Source organism: Ruditapes philippinarum, unplaced genomic scaffold (assembly GCF_026571515.1).
Source record: "Ruditapes philippinarum isolate M1 unplaced genomic scaffold, ASM2657151v2 ctg378_1_1_1_1, whole genome shotgun sequence".
Taxonomy (NCBI): domain Eukaryota; kingdom Metazoa; phylum Mollusca; class Bivalvia; order Venerida; family Veneridae; genus Ruditapes; species Ruditapes philippinarum.
Genome location: NW_026862585.1, coordinates 229,650 through 247,822, shown reverse-complemented (window position 1 = coordinate 247,822; position 18,173 = coordinate 229,650). Strand labels below are relative to the sequence as shown.

The following is an 18,173-nucleotide window of genomic DNA, read 5'->3' as shown; positions in this document are numbered from 1 at the left end:
ATATCCCTCTGAATCAATCACAATTATTTTCCTCGCATGAAATACACAACCTTTAAAATGGCGACCGCTTACATTTCACAATGCAAGGTCTAATATAAATTCGCAGTAAGTAACGAAAATAAGGTCGGATGGTGTTACTTTTTCTTCTACTAGAATTGTTTGTTTTTATTATTAAATCAAGCGATCATTCGTATTTTTTTAATGAAATAAGTAATATCACCGCCATTTAACGTTGATTGTGAAACTTATTTTTCGGCCCAAGACTTCTTGTATTTCATGAGAAATTCGACTAATAGAGGCTACCAGTGGGGAAAACAGATTTTAATATTAAAGTTAATATTATGGAAATCCGTTTTTACTTGTTTTTAAGCATATATAAAAATAGAGAAAATTTGTTTGTTTGTTGTTCCACAAACGCACATTGTACGAGAACTAAGGCTCGATTAGGTTTTATGTACCCAAAATAGTTCATCTTTTATTGTACTCGTAAACACTGTGCCCATTTATAGCGAAATAGTATGGTCATTGTGGAACTTAATGTGTATTATTTACAATTTGATAACTTAATTTGACAAGATGATGTAGCAATCCTTGTCTGATTCTTGTCATTTGAAAAACAAAACATTTAAAAAAGTCGTGCATGTCTTTAGAATATGTTTGAAAGTGTGATCCTACAATTAAATTTTCGGAATGCGATTCTTTGAATCGTTCGTACACGAACTTTTAATCTCACCATAACATAAATATGATAAAATAACATTTGAAAGAAAACGAAGTATTTTAGTAATTAAGATATATAACATATAAAAATAGTGCTATGTGTTGTATAAGTATACACATCTAAATTGTCAGGAAAACAATTCTATTTAGTAAGTGTGGTTGTAGATGTCTTTATAAGTTTTCAGTCACAGAAAATTGCAAATCAAATGCTTCTGAATTTCACCGAAGCTTAATGAATATGCATTGTATTTTAGAAAGTCTGAATCTTTATCAAAGTAAGGATAGTTAGTGTTTGAGATATTGTCTGTAAACTGTAGTCAAATGATATCTTTTATCTTCTCAAAGCATCATAGATTCTAGACAAGATAGACCGTCAGCCATCAAGATCAAAGGAAACAAGTTTAAAATAACAATCCTCATTTAAAAGCCAATATCAATGCATATTGTTGTAAATTTTTCTGTATATTGAAAGAAAGCTGTCGGGGGAAAATATTAATGAAGGACTATCACGTAGCCAAACAGCTATTACAATATTATAACCAAAATGCTTACAAAAAGAAAGAAAATACATTATTTATAAATTTATCATGTATAATTTTTGCAAATACAGTCGACATCGTACTTGCGTCCACCTTTATTAAGCGACTTTTTTTATTAAGCGGCCGCATATATTCCCTCCCGATGATTTTTACTATACAAGGTAATTCCATTAAACGACGATTTTATATCGCGGCCAGCGGCCACTAAATGTCGGCTCAAATGTACAAAATTTAGTGTTAAAGTATCTATTAAACGGCCGTGACAAACAATCGTGCCAACAGTCATTTTCACCTATGTAATCAGCGAGTAGGCTTGATGTGTACAAGCAAACAAACAAATATTTTTCATGGTCATTGGCCTAAAAGTATCTATTAAACGATTGTCACAAACAATTGTCGTTCAAAAACGAATTGAATAACAATTGCAATGGTTTCAAAATCGGAAAGAAAGAAACAGTTTTCCGATCTAATATTTATTGTGACATATTTTGTCAGAGCAATAACGTATCACATCACCGCATTTGCACAGTTTTGTTATATGCTCAGAGTGACCTCCCTTCCAGAAAATCTGATCGAAAATGACGTCGGAACGAGCGAAAAAATGACAGACAACTAACACCGGATAAATTGAATGAGTTAATCTTGCATGGAATTGAGTCAGAGTAAATAGCAAATATCATCGTTTGTAGTCGAAATAAAATCGTGAAGCGTAGTGGACTAAACATTACAGAACCGAACCTTTCATTGCTGATGGTGTAGGTGCTCATCTGATGCTTAATAAAATACATGTAGTACCCCATTAAATATGACACTTCGACAAAAAAAAATCCTAGATCTCTGAAAACCTTATTGAATTTGAAATCGGGGTAGTGTGAGAACTAATTGCTGGAAAAAAATCAAGAAGTTTAACACTCATTGCATGAAAAAAATTATCTTGTGCTCTGGCTGATGATTTGAAAGTATGTTCAGCAGGAGATGTGTATGAACATATTAACAATATACAATGTAAGACAATATGCTTTGTTTCATTGTCAAAATGACCTGTTGATAGTATTATGAGCGTAGATCACATTTGTACACAAATTTCTACTAAAAACAAAAACAAACACATATTGATGACTTTGTTTTAAAAAAAGGCATAAATGTAATTATGAAACTGTACATTGTAATACATACATAATATTGTACAGTTTTTTTTTTTGTTTTTTAAAAAGATGTTATTATATCTATGACTTGAAATATAAAAAAGTCTCGAATTTTACAGAATTCTATTGAGAGACCACTTTATTAAGAGACCACTTTTTGGCAGTCCCTTGAGTGGTCTCTTAATGCAATGTCGACTGTACTTTAAACACGATTTTATATCATCATTTACATCCAGATCATATATACTCTCACTTATATTTCACTGACTAATCAACGTTTGATGTATATCGCTTTGCCAATGATATTTGTCTATGATATTTGCCAATGATATTTCCAAGATAAATGCTATTTGTCAAACAGAATGTGTTGTATTTTTTTCATGAAATTCGAAAAAGCTGACACATTATTATTGTTTGACGTTTCTAAAAGGCAGACGTTCTCACTTTTGAGAAAGTGATTTTCATGAGGACGTATCTAAATAAACGTTATAATTATTATCGTCAAAACAATTACGGCAATTTGCTGATGTATCATGATAATGTAATACCCGAACCTCGCTTATACATGAAAACTTACCTGAAACTTGTTTGTATAAACTACTTGACACTAGCTTGAACATAACCCGCTTTACTCGCTTAAACATAAATACCTGAAACTCGATTGTACATAGAGTACCTGAAACTCGCCTAGACATCAAAACCCTTAAGCGATCCTGAACATAAAAACCCTGAACCTCGATCGCTTGTGCAATAAATGCGTCAACCTCATTAGAACATCAATATATCAATCTAGCTTAAAGTTAAAATGCCTCAATCTCACGTGAATATAGAATACCAAAAACATCAATCTTTCTGAAACATAGAATACCTGAAATATACTTGAACATAAAATATCTGAAACACGATTGGACATAGAATACATTTAATTCACTCTCAATCTCGCTTGAAGATGAACTTATCAGTTCAATACATTGATTTCTGATAATAAAGCGCATGTCTACTAAATGTAGCTTTATCGGTCAACCTCAGGTTTTTCAGACACCTCATCAATACATATTGAAATAGAATAAACAAAATAATTATCAATCACTAGAACGGTGTTCTCTATATCCCTTAAGTTGCTTGAATTTTAAATACTAATACCTCAATCTCACTTGAATAAGCATACTTCAGACTCGCCTGAACAAAAAATACCTTGAACATAGAACGCCTCATTCTCAAGAGACTAAAAATCCTCAGAGTCGTTTGTATATAAAATACCTGACCCTTGCTGAAACATAAACTATCTCAAAATGCTCTTTAAGGTCAACTGTATATTAAAATATTCTTAACAAGTGAGTTCCTCGGGCAAGATTAAAATGACCAAAACATGAGTATTTATATATTTCCACTAATTGAAGACTTTAATCGAAATTTGTACAAAATCCTGATACATGTATAAGCTTGTGACATAATAAGGGAAATCATTACTTGTCTTGTACAATTATTATCATTAAAAGGCTTTATACAGGATAGATATGGAATCGAAAAGGGCAACATCTTACAATGTCCATGTCAGTCTTCTAGTACCACCATGCATTAAACGAATTAGGTTTCATATTTGAATCCTTTTATATGACAAGTTTTAGTTTAGGAGATAAAAGGATATGAATTGCTAACAGAAAATGTCGCCAAATTTTGAATAATATAATTTCAAGACAAGGAAGTCGGCTTTGAAGATCAAAAGAAGAAAAGTCATCTTAATGCTTATATAAAGAACTTTTCCAGGACAAAAAGCGGATTCAAAACGTTGAGTTTTTAAATACGAGTATAATGAAATGAAATACTTGGCATGTGTGTAATAAGATGATAAATGTAGGCAAAATTGATGTAATGGATACATATTAACAACTCTATCTCTATGCTTCATTAATAAATCAATTAACCTTCAAAATTTTCCAAATTCGCAGATTAATTAAAAAAGGATCAAATTGTATTGTCATACATATACGAAATTTACGATTATTCACAATCTATCTTGCGCTTGATGATAACCACTTCTAAACAGAAAAATGTCATCCAACACATTTCGGCGCGCAACAGATCAAATGTGTGCATGTTAGCATAAATCCAATCATGTGAATATATTGATTTATTCTCTAAATGCAAGAGACAATATTATATAAGAAAGGAAATCTGGGACCAAAAAAAGTAATTTAACAACAGAATATACTCTCAAATGTGCAGATATCTGAACTGTGTATTTGGCAGTATATCTAAAATCGTTTGAAAACATTAATGAATTATTTAGGGGCAACAAACATGCCAACAACGATTTAAAGGTAGCTTTTTACATGCCAAGAAAGCTATTGCAATGTGATCGCATGAACTACAACGAAATATTTCATATGAATTTCCGATGAAATACACAGGCAAGTACTAAATTACATCGTACATCATCTATTGTATCCTTTAGATTTGGTAATTCTGAGCTATGAAAGATTGCTCGAGCTCTGTGATAATATTTGCCAAATCACATTTGTCAAAAGTAAGTAACATTTACAAGATCTTGGCATGAAATGAACGAAACGTTTTTGTGTCGTTTCAACGAAAACCGATGGTATTAATAACAAGTCTAGAAATATCTTATTATTTCTTGGCCTTCCGAGAACAGAATATTCAAGATGGTCAAGTCATTTACTATGGGCCAATAAAATGTATTCCTATCACTGCTGAAACAGTAAGTTCAACACACTATAGTTTATATTTTGATTCTTAACAATCCTGTATACATTTTTTTGGATAAATAAACAAGTAAGAAAGTTGTGCAAAATTGAAAAAGGCAAATTTTATTTTCCGAAAATGTTAAACCAACATATTAAACAAAAAATATGTACAGTCATACATGATAATTTTCAATGTCTGAGCGAAAGGAGAAAAGAAAATACCTAATATACTAGCTACATATCATTAAGTACAGTCAATAAACATTACAAACAAATAATCACTACAAATATTATGTTTGTGTATGAATAAAACATCAAACAACATTTAACGTATTTTGAATGATTAATATATTACAATATTGGCTTTGCATGAACATGAACGCCTGAGGCACAGTTAAAGGAGAGAAAACGTTTATTTTTTAAACGAACTTACAGCTTCAAGTTGTAACAAGTAAGTTTACAGTTATTGTATGATGACAAAGCGCACATCGAACTATAATGACCTGGATTGTGTGATTTCGGCATCTGTTAATAAAAGTAATGTAATTTTTGAAATTGATACCAAAATTTTTTACGTTGTCAATTGGGAACCTCTTAGATTGCCAGGGCAATATGATTTGTTATTCACAGAACTATTTTGTTTTATTATATGACAATGGTAAACTTTTATTCAAAGTTGAATTATATTTTTTTCCTCGTAAACCCTAAATACATCGACGGCAAATACAGGCGATTTCTATATATCTGTTACAAAAAGTCTCCATCATTACTTGTTTGCTGTTTGTTTATGTGACAAATTCAATTTAAAAAGACCCGATTTCTTTATCATTATAAACGGTCGAATTAAGTTATGAAACCGTTTCTAGACTGGCACGTGACTGCGTCCCTCGCAACGTATGATAATTCATAGTCATGTGATAATTATTAAAATAGATGCAACATAATCATTAACAGAACAATACTATCAATCACTGGATAAATTATTTCATAAAACAAACACTTGAACACTAGTGACAATTATATAATAAACACCTTAGACATAATGAAAACGTACACAACATAAATATGGCCTTTATAAGACTTTCGTACATATATATCCTTAATATGGACTGTATCGATATAGCCTTCAGATGGGCTTTTATCAATATAGCCGCCTTTGTATTGATTTTATCAATATAGTCTTTATATGTTCTGTTTCCGATATTCAATTTGCCTTTATAAGGACTAAAATCAATATAGTTTTTATATTGAATGTTATCAATATGGCCTTTTAGGTACTTACATCAATATGGCCTTGATATTGTTTTTATCAATATTGCCTATATAAGGATTTTTATCAATATATCCTTTAAGGACTTTAATCAAGATTGTCTTTATATGAATTGCTAACAATATAGCTTTTATATGGGCTTGTATAATCAGCAAATATATTTTAGAGTTAAACACGTTGGAGGCTGAGCCATTTTTTAATTGACAATTTCTTTTCAAGTGTTATATTTGAAATTATTCTACAATAGATATATTTAGTTCCTTTACAACATTTATTGTAAACATATATCACAAATGAAGCTAAAAAGAGGAAATATTCAATGTTAAATTCATTCAGTTCATAGTAAAACACTTCAATTTGTCCATTTCACATAAATTTGATACTATTTTATAATTTAAATCTATGCCAGCTTTCAAAGCGATTATTGTTGACCTCTTCCAGTCCATATGTCCTCCAAACAATACAATATTGTTTTATTCAATGTCACTCATTCATTATTCGCCTGAAATTACAGAATGTTAGATGAGTACATGATTTATCCATATATTTTACACCGATTTTTGTTTCAATTAATTGTATGAAGCTATACATGTATATCTGTAGCAAAAATTGTTATTTCAATTTTGAACAAGAATGTCCCCGACTGCCCCATAATTGAATTTAATCCGAGTAATCTTATCAAAATTGATGAGTACTTTTCATTTTGAACGACTCTTTTGACTATTAGAAGCTCCAGTTGTTTTGGTTTCAGATACTGTAGATCGAATACACTGAGGTCTCAACCTCTCAACAGCTTGGCGAATCTGAAATAATAGTTGGAATTGATATAATACATACATTTATTAACGGTGATAAGACATCATTTTTAACCAATACTGATATCTGAAGGTGTCAAAATGATTGCTTTACTTCTTGAGCTACGGCCAATATTACAACGGGTATTCATTTCTTTATAATGTTAAATTAGGCCCTTGGTAATGGTCAGAGCTGCATTACTGGTACTGGTACTGCAGTACATACTGCAGCGATTTTGCAAGTACTGGTACTGATACTGAAATACTCTTACAAAATGTTGCTCCTACTAGTACTGGTACTGCATTACTGTCTTAAAAAGTAAAACTGCTACTGCATTACAATGCAGTACTTTGGTTTTGATAAAAATGACACCAATTTTTCTCATAAAGTAAAGCTGTAAATTCCATGTATTAATTTATTTTTGTGACAAAGTAAGTTATCAAATCTGTAGATAATTTCCTGCAATATTCCTTCAAATGTTAACATAGTATTCATCATAAAAAGAAGCACCAAAGACTTGAAGTAAAAAGTAAATTGAAATAAACAGACACAATGTCTCTTTACCTTAAAGTTACATTTAATAAATTTCATAAAAACAGAAATAGCGACATTTCATTAATAAATTGGGTTTCATATCATCTCCAGATCTTATTTTGGTGTCCACACAACCAAAATGAGTTTCATAAGCATAAAAAATGGACAACCTCATTGTGGCGAAATCGGATGCATGAGAAACTCCGCCTTCAGATGATCTGTACATCAATATTGAATCAACAAACATGACTATAGGTAGCAGTCCTAATTTAACGGTATATTTCTGCATTGTAACGAATGTTTTCATACAAATTTAATCTTTTTTCATGAGATGATTAATTTTTACTGAACCTCAGGCCTAGTGCACCGTGTAGTTAAACGGTTAAAATGTGTTTGCACAAGAAAACCTCATATTTGTTGTGTTCCGGATAACAGCTATAACACTGTGACGTAGCGCATACACAAGCTGATTATAATCTTCATTTGCATGTTAAAATTCGTATACGAACATTAGTGTTACCGTGGGGTTTTCCCTTTAAAATCCTTATTTATGAACAATATTCGATGAGATTTACAACAATACTGTTAAACAGGTTAATGAAAATGTAGAATGTTTGATTTTTAGGCCGACGGCAAAATATTTTTACATATTTATTTAATGTAACTTTAAAATATCCTCAAAACAATCTTTTATTACTTTGTATTTACTAGTATAAAAGAGCAAAATAGATAAACACTAATAAAATGCTTCTATTCTAAATTATCATATTTCAGTTGATCTTGTTAGCACCATAAAAGTTGTTATTTACTTTGGTATAAATTGAAAACAGGTGTGAAGGTGTGAAAAGCAACAAAAGACTGTTGTGTTTTAAATGAAAGATGATTGCATTGTATTACTAAACAATAAGATATCACATGAATGTATGATGTAAATATTGCTTGCAAAAAGTATGTTAAATCATTTAAGTTGTAAATAAGTAATGTTACATTTAAAGTAAATAATGTTTTTATTTCTTTGCTGAATAATGTTGGCAATTATTTAGTTTGACACTGGTGTATTTATTCAAACTTTGATGAATATATGAAGGTAATAGTACTGATACTTAATTACTTCCCCCAAAAAATTACTGGCACTGCAGTACCGAGCTAAAATCTAGTACTGGTACTACAAATGGTACTGCATAACTTGGCAAGTACTGGTACTGGTACTTAAATACAACACCCTTAGTACTGATGCAGTTCTGGTAATGGTGAAAATGAATGTAAGTTTTTAAATGCGTTTTAAAATTTGATTAAGGAATACATTAAAAGATAGTTTACCTTTTCATTCATCACACAGTGAAGAATAAATATGAAGAAGCCCTGAAAAAGATCAGATAAATTCATTCATACTCCTAAAACACGAAACAATATACAACTTAAAATATATATATTGGGTTTATTTTGTTAAATGAATGATTGTTTATTCTATCAAAAAATGACAGTTAAAGTCAGTTCATTTTTAATTATAGAAATGGTTCATAATGTAACTTGAACTAATACCATGTAAATATGTAATCTACTATTTGAGTGTCACATATATCACCAAAGGAGTCGGTTTAATGTTTTCTATTTCTCCTATTACTGTTCAATTTAACAATTGTATATAAGAAAATAAAACTAGAGGCATTGTCATCATTTTTGTTTTTGTTTTTTGTTGTTTTTGTTTTTTGTTTTTTTGTTGTTGTTTTTTGGGGGGTTTACGTCACATCGACACAGTATAGGTCATATGGCGACGTTCCAGCTTTACTGGTGGAGGAAGACCTCAGGTCTCCTTCCGTGCATTATTTCAGGCACGAACGGGCACCTGAGTAGAACCACCGACGTCCCGTAAGCTAGCTGGATAGCTTCCTCACATGAAAGAATCCAAAGTCCCTGTCCGGATTCGAACCCACAGCGGTGAGGGGCAAGTGGTTTGAAGTCAACGACCTTAACTAATCGGCCACGGACACCCCTGCATTGTCATTAAAAATCACAACAGTTTAATTAATACTTATAAAGTACCCTCTAAATTCACTACCTGTATTGACTGAATTGTTGTAGTTAAAAGGATTTTCAATCTTATTGACGTATGAAGAATTTAACATATAAACATGACAAATGTTCACACGACGTTACTCACAATTTAAAACGCATATAAAACTAACTTGTAAACTATTCAGAATTGAGAACAGGTAGTGAAAGACAACCATGTTCGAGTCAAATGCGAAGATTCCAATTATCCAAGTGAGTCCCATAACAGGTAACAACACTATAAATCCTCTTACTCCAGCCCTGCAAATATATATGACCAGTTTTAATAATAGCAGGCCGGTCAAATGAGACATGTTATACCGTTCGCACGTTTTCTAGAATGGAGTCTTAATACGATGTTTTACAAATCATAGTATAGCTTGATAAACGTAGGTTACGTTTAGTACGTCTTGCATTTATCCCCTTTAGGCTGAGGGGTTGCATTAACGGATTTTAGCATCAGAATTGATATGTTTTGCTTAAGGTTTATCATGACTAAATATATAATTAATAAAACATTATAAGAGAAGACCTGTAGAAGAATGTAAATATTTATATTTGTAAATTCAAACATTACTCTGTGGAAATTATATTAAAGGGTCGTTATTAACCCTTTCACTGTCATAGGGACGGCTTATGCCGTCCCTGTTATTTTCGGCGTATTTGCCATATGGACGGCTTTTGCCGTTTCTATAATAATAATAGTAATAATAATAAATTAATAATAATAAAAATAATAATAAATATAAAGAAAATTATACCATCGACAATAATTATTATTATACTAACAGATTTGGAAGCATATATAATTATTATAATACTAATAACAAATAATAATAATTATATTAATTAATGATATAGTAATTTCTTAGACAACCCTCTGGCAAATATGTGATCAATAAAACAATAACCCTCTGGCAGCGAAAGGGTTAATTGGTTACACACACAAATTGATTAACTGTGAAATGTACCAATTTTATTTTATCTACACTTACATTGTTAAACCGGCACTCAATGGCTTTTTTATTGATAATTTATAGTAGTAATATTTTCATTAACTTTATAATGTATTCGATGTTTCCATTCACATAAAGTTATAAAAATGATGAAAAAAAGTGCAGTGCCTGGTATTGGAATAAAAGGGAAGTTAATGTGCCAGCCTGATTGTTGTTCAAGAAACATTCATTATACCCCTTATTTTATACATAACACAAATAACTAAAGTTATACTACAGATCACTTTATCTATTTATGTGAGTTGATGCCATAGGTGTATCATTACAAGGAACCATTGGTCATTGTGAATTATGATAAAGGTATGCAAACAATGTTTCATGCACGACGGTATTGGATTTTGAATGAGTCAAAGAATAAATGTATGCCAAATATGCAATCAAACTATGAATTTCGGTTTTGGAAGAAAAACTGTAAGGATATCAATGTAAATGAAACTGTTATTTCTTTTCATAAATTAAATGTATTCTTTGTTGTTGTTTTTGTTTTTTGTGCGGGCGGCGTCCTATTTTTGTCCGGAGCATATCTGACGCATGAAGGAATATTAATGAAACTTCACTATGAGAAACCGTGTCGCGCGCATGAACCAGGTCTCTTGGTTAAAGGTCAAGGACACACTAAGAGGTCTTTGAAAAACGCTTGCTCGCAGCAAAGTTTCTACATGCATAGAGGTATTTCAAAATAACTTGGCACAGATATTTATCATTGTGAGGTGTCGTGTGTAAACATTTTGGTCCTTGCCACCATGGTTAAGGTTACAAATAGGGTCAAAGTGCAGATAAAATGTGAAAATGTGTATTCGGATCATTTAGTCATCATTTATTTAGTGATTGGAACACAATTGGTCATTATCGTGACTGCTGCTGTTAAACATGTAATTTAGGTAAATATATGCAAGGTCAAGGTATCTAAAGACATTTTATAAAGAGCATATCTCCTCCACGCATAGTGGGATTCTAATGGAACTTCATATAAATGTTCACCACTATGAGATACAGTGTCACGTGCATGAACCTGTGTTAAAGGTTAGGTCACACATAGAGGTCATTGATTAATGCTTGTTTGAAGCCGAACTTCTACATTCATTGGGGGATTTTAATGTAATTTGGCACAAATGTTCACCATTACTCACCATTGTAAGGCTTATTGCACACAAAATCCATGTCCTTGCTACCAAAGTTAAGGTCACATTAGGAGGGCAAAGTTTGTGTTGGGGGTGGCATTTAGTCATCATTTATTGACGGATTGTAACACAAATGATAACTATCATGACTTCAAGTGTGACACATGTATTTATGTTAATATTTGCAAGGTCAAGGTCACTAGAGATGATAAAAAAAATCCAGATATTCTCCGGAAATTGCCTAGAACTTATTTCCTATATGCATATCTATAATGCTAAAATCTCTGTCAAAAGTTTTTGTGACAGACGTATTTTGCGACAATGTTGCCCTTGTTTTTTATTCGGATAATCCAATGCTGTTGTTGCTGGCTTAAACTTACCATTTGTTACCAATTAACTAACTTACTTTACTCGATTGAAACTGGTCTTCCTCGTCATCTGGGTTGTGTTGAACATAATCTTAAATACCACCACAACAATTGTGAAATTAATCTGTAATAGATATATTGCAGTCTTTATTATTACAAGCTTATAATTTCATTTTGAGAATTGATAATTTTCATATTCTTTTCTATTTTGCTAAGAAATAACATTTATATGATAAATCAACTATGTTCATGTTCATTTATCTAATATTGAATTCAAATTAATCTATAGGCTTAAAATGTTCTTGATGAATATATAAATATACTTTGATTGAAACATACAGTTATGATGACAATGACAGGTATAAGAAATGCCCAAATTAGCCCAGTCTCTGTCGACAGCCAACAACTGAAGTGAAAATAATCATCTTATCAACATACACAAAAATGGATGAAAACTTCCATTGGACTTCACAAGAAATTATAAGTTAATTGGTTAAGAAACAATTAGTTTGCATGTTTCGTTATAATTAACGAAAATACCAAATGAATCTTTCCCAGATATAATACGTAATGTTTAACTTAATATATTTAGCATAGAAAAAGAAATCTTATGATTAATAACTTTGACTTTGACTACTGATTAAGCCAGGGTTATATTATTTTTCTCTAAGATCCCCTGAACACATTGGAACCGCGTGTGTAACTTTCATGTTCATACAATACTTCGAAATTATTGACGTTGACAGTCTGCTATAGTAGACATATTCTCTTTTTTGTTATAAAAGTAAATTGAATAGAATTTTCATGCAAAGTTTATAACCGGATATCATAAAAGGTTAACACAAAAAATATGAAATAATCTGTTCAGAAGTCAAGCTATAAATTGCTGTCCAAATAATTATAATACTAGTAACTGGCGAAGAAAAATAAGTTGCATATTTTCAACCAAGAACACCCTTAAATGAAATTGAAAGAAATAGGTTTTTCTCGGCAATAATTAGATATCTGATACAGATTGTCGAGACAATGGTATATCGAACATTATGCATACTACTTGTCAGTGCCGTATCCTTTAAGCTGAGTGGATCCTACAGACACTGCAACAACAAACACTGCTGTACCTAAAATGATATTATATAGTGTTTGTTAAATTAATCTATTAATGTATCTATTCTATTTAAATGTTTCTTGTATGAAAATCTTAATCAAGTTCTTAAAACAACCTCTATAAATAATAGAAATGTTGCAAGATGGATTTGATTATTCCTGGCCATTTCGCACCAGTTGGTATTTACTTTATTTCCAGATCTTACAAGGTTGTTTTTATATCAAGTAAACATTCAACTATAAAGTTGTTCATCAAAATGTCTAAAATATTGAACATCACAAACCGATTCAAACTTATATCGTGATTTATTACGATAAGAAAGTTCTATACACTAAATATTCGCTTCCTTCACTTATCGTTTATTTTTAAGCCCTTTACCATCTTTTGCAATGTGAAGTTATAAATCATGAGGAGAGTAATTTTTAATACTTCTACGTAGCTATAAATAAAAAGGGACTCCAATGAGTGAGTTTTTTTTGTCATGACAGTAAAGGAAATATCTAAAATGTTCTATTTGATGTTAAAATCTAACTAGTTCTACATTCCTTAAAAATATATTTTGTACAAAATGACTAAAATGAGATTCGTTAAATCTTCTTATCTAAAAGGAATCGCCACAAGAAAATCAATTTGAAGTTCATTCTGAGTAAAGTTTTATCATTTTTTGCATATTTTTGCATTTTGACCTTAGTTGAACTCCTTTAAATAGTTATGTTACGTTTTATATGTTACCATAAGAAGCCAACAGGTTGCGCAATGTGTTGTCTCCAAGATAAGTGGGATTTAAAACACCGTTGAGCATATGAAGGCCAAGGACTAGCATAACAAAGAACACCATTAGGTAGAGTAGATGAAGGAGCACTGCTACAGTTGAACACACAACCTTTAAGAACAATGCATCGTTTCAGGTTAAATACGTATATCAATTATATGAGTTGAATTTTAGACAATGCCGAGATATCTTAAGTTATATTATACGAAGAATTATCCAAACGTTTTGCTACTGCCTCTATAACAAATTAACAATTGCATAAGTTTGTTTTATTTTTACTATATGCTAATAAGGAAATAGATTTCAGTTAAAGTAATAATATTACAAATATTTTAATGAAACATATGTAAAAAAACACGGTACACTTATGTGTTTAGTTACGATGTTTTTCCAGATATCAATTATTATATTTATAGTTTTCAGGAAAATACGCAAAAGCAGACGAAACTTTCTTGGGGTAGATTTATTTTGTATTATGATCAGCAGTAAAAGACAAGAGGGCCATGATGGCCCTGAGGTCGCTCACCTGTATATAGGCCTCCCCCCCCCCCGGCAGGGCCAATTTTAGTCCAAGGGCTTTTATTTGAACAAACTTGGTAGACACCCATAAGAAGATGTTTCATGCTAAACATCTAAGCTCTGAGCTCATTGGGTTTTTTCAAAGAATATTTTTACAATTTTTACTATACACATATAGTTAAAAACAATGACACCCCGAGGGCGGGCCAGTTTTGACCCCAGGGTTTTTATTTGAACAAACTTTGTAGACTCTTACTAGAAGATGTTTCATGCTTAATATCTAAACTCTAGCTATTTTAGTTTTTTCAAAGAAGAGTTTAAAGTTTTTGCTATACACACATAAGGAAAATCAATGACCCCCGGGGCGGGGCCAATTTTGACCCCAGGGCTTTCATTTGAACAAATTTGGTAGACATCCATTAGAACATGTTTCATGCTTAATATCAACAATCTAGCTATTTGGGTTTTATTCAAAGAAGATTTTTTAAGTTTTTACTATATGCATATAGGAAAAATCAATGACCCCCTGGGGCGGGGCCAATTTTGACCCCAGGGCTTTTATTTGAACAAACTTGGTAGACACTCATTAGAAGATGTTTCATGCTAAATATGTTAGCTCTAGCTCTTTTGGTCCTTTAAAAGAAGATTTTGTAAGTTTTTACTATATGCATACAGGGAAAATTAATGACCCCCTGGGGCGGGGCCAATTTTGACCCCAGGGCTTTTATTTGAATAAACTTGGTAGACACTCACTAGAAGATGTTTCATGCCAAATATCTAAGCTCTAGCTCTTAGACTTTTTTTAAAGAAGATATTTAAAGTTTTTTATTACGGTTGCCATTCTTTGAACAATTTTTAAAGGTGACACCAAAGGATCATTTCTGTAAAGTTTGTTTGCAATTGGCCATGTGGTTTAGGAGGAGATGTTTTTTGAAAAGTTTGACGCCATTTTTTGATGGACGCACGACGGACGCAGAGTTATCCCTTGAGCACTTTGTGCTCAGGTGAGCTAATAAAACGACGTCATTGAACATTAAGTTCTCCACGAGCACTGCTACGAAACAACACTTTAATCAGATTATAAAAAACATTAACAAAAGCAATACTGCAAATTATCAGAACGTTATCTGGGCTTATTTTAATAATGTTAAAAGACATATATAGATATATCTATAACAGAAGTGTAAACTATTACCTCATTAGTGGTTTTGTCTATTCCTATCAAAAATATCAGATTTGCTAAAAATAATACACATGAAAGGTTCAGTTTCATGATCGATTGCGCTGACTTTACGTATCTAAAACAATACAAAGAAATAAGTGTTTGAATAAGACAGAACCGGAATAAACTATTTAAAAATCATTTATTTATATTTTCAATGAAAACATCCTAATATTATTTGATTGTTTTGAGTATGCAAACTTACTATAAAATATTCCATCATGATTGCAAAAGACCGAGTAACTTTGCAACATATTCTTGTTTGAATTGAAAATAACTTACTTAAAAGGTTGAAGTCACCGCTTGGTTATTTGGTCACTCCTACTAATTGTATGAGTGCAATAAATGCATTGAGAACTGGTTTAGGTCTCATACCGTATGAAAAAAAAACATTTTTATTTCTAATCAGATGCAAAAAAAACAACTATACTTCAAAATGTGCATTACTGCTTTCACATTAAGTTATCTATATGATGTACCTTTATTATAATATTGTTGAAGCTGTTTTAATGAAAAATTTCCATACGCCGAGTTCAATAAGATTAATAAGATATTTATAAGATGGTTTAAGTCCAAGCATCAGAACAGAACTTGTTTCAAACGTGACTGAGCTTGTGCATGATCGGCAGTGTTAAAAAAAAATTGTCACGGTTTTTGTGCATCTTAGCACTGGAATAAACATTATAAGATTGATGCTCACCTCCAAAATAAGATAAAGATAAACACATTCAGGGCTAAAAACACCATTGAGATAGTCAGCCCGATCTGGGTGATGATACTCAACACCTTGTAGTGATGTGAAGCCTAGAAAAATACAGTTGTTACAAATGACGTTCTCATTATGCTACATTGGAACAGATATACCTCCATAAGTCTTAACTCACATTTAATTGGATTAATTTCTAAAATGCTCGTATTTAACGCATTAAAGTAACACTCAGAGTGAAACGGTAATACGATATGCAAAATCTTTTTTATGATCACGTATATTTCTTTTATTTTTTTTTTTTTTTTGTTTTTTTATGCATTAGTGGCAAATTTTAGGCAAAATAGTTGCAATATAATTGGTGCAGTTTATTTCCTAGTTAGTTTGAGAAGCCAGAATAACATAGAATACGTTTATTTCAGATTTTTTACAAACATATTCAAAGATTTAATGACTGTAATGTATAAATGTGCTTGCATCACACAAATCAAAACAGAATCTGACCAAAAACACAACATTTTTATTTTTTAATCTGAGAGTTAGAGAGTCTACCTAAGAAGGCAAAATAATTTATGGTTTTTCGACAGGATTAGCAAGCAAATCCATCAGTAATACATTAATAGAAGCTTCGATACAAAATTGTTCATAATTAATTGAAAACATACCAGGCCAGGCGAAAGGCTCATCAGTACAGCAAAGCTAGTCAGATGATTACACTTACAAACAATAACACCATCTTGCCTCATGTATTGGTGAAGCCAACAACCTTCTGAAGACCAATATCCCTGCGATCTATATATCAAATCGAAAATGTATCATGCGTTGGACATAGATCGCCTCTTATCATGACTTATCAATGATAAAAATTAAATTAAATTATGAACAATTCATGCTTAGAATAGAAATATAAAGAAAACGATAACAATGATTGTAGAATATTTAAGACGTTTTTATGGAAATCATAATAAATAGTTTGTACGCATGACAAAATTTCATTACCAACATATCTACCCGACAAAATACGTTGTTTTGGAGATAAAGATAGAGAATAAATTTTTTATCTGGTTGTGAAATACCTTACCCTTCAATGTTTTTCCAATATACACACTTCGGATCATCAAGCTCTTTCTGAAAATACCAATTGAAAATCAGGGTTTTATATCAGTTATACGACAACGTTGGATTATGAACATAAAAATCGAACAACTGGAAAAGCCACACGTACCTTTAATGTTTGAAACGTTATTTCAATTGGATGTTTTAGTTTGCCCAGTGGCTTGGGTATCAATGAGAATGAAATCACGGCGGAATTTAACTCGTGTTGTAAGTCCCTGTATGCAAAAATATATGTATAGATGACTCCTTGACAATAACTTATACTTCTTATATATAGAATAATTTATATTCATTTAAACATAATTAATAATACTGACTTAATCAAGCAACACTGATCATGAATAAGTATTTCTATTGTCAACAATCATTATTTGTACATTAAAAATAAAATGCCTACCAATTGCAAAGTAACAATCGGTTTGAATTATGTAGGACTCGGGCTGGCAGGGATTTATTTTTATTTTT

The 18,173-nt window shown here is 31.3% G+C and overlaps 2 protein-coding genes across 2 annotated transcripts in view; both read right to left on the bottom strand.

Annotated features, from left to right (window-relative positions):
• Positions 1–5,224: 5,224 nt before the first annotated feature.
• LOC132719498 (adhesion G-protein coupled receptor D1-like) overlaps positions 5,225–18,173 on the bottom strand; it is a 48,346-nt gene continuing 35,397 nt past the window's right edge. Inside the window, exons 3-4 of the mRNA XM_060703267.1 lie at positions 9,029–9,070; positions 5,225–7,182 (exon numbers count right to left, since the gene is read on the bottom strand). Of these exons, the coding sequence (XP_060559250.1) occupies positions 7,078–7,182; positions 9,029–9,070 (147 nt within the window). The 3' untranslated portion in view covers positions 5,225–7,077. The remainder of the gene's footprint in view (positions 7,183–9,028; positions 9,071–18,173) is intronic.
• Positions 9,091–18,164, bottom strand: LOC132719489 (adhesion G protein-coupled receptor L4-like). Its single transcript, XM_060703258.1, has 11 exons — positions 17,818–18,164; positions 17,674–17,720; positions 17,258–17,384; positions 16,587–16,690; positions 15,860–15,962; positions 14,106–14,256; positions 13,317–13,386; positions 12,605–12,671; positions 12,304–12,389; positions 9,895–10,021; positions 9,091–9,102 (listed from the first exon to the last, which is right to left on the bottom strand). The coding sequence occupies exons 3-11, from the start codon at positions 17,336–17,338 to the stop codon at positions 9,091–9,093; spliced, it is 801 nt and encodes a 266-aa protein (XP_060559241.1). The 5' UTR covers positions 17,339–17,384; positions 17,674–17,720; positions 17,818–18,164.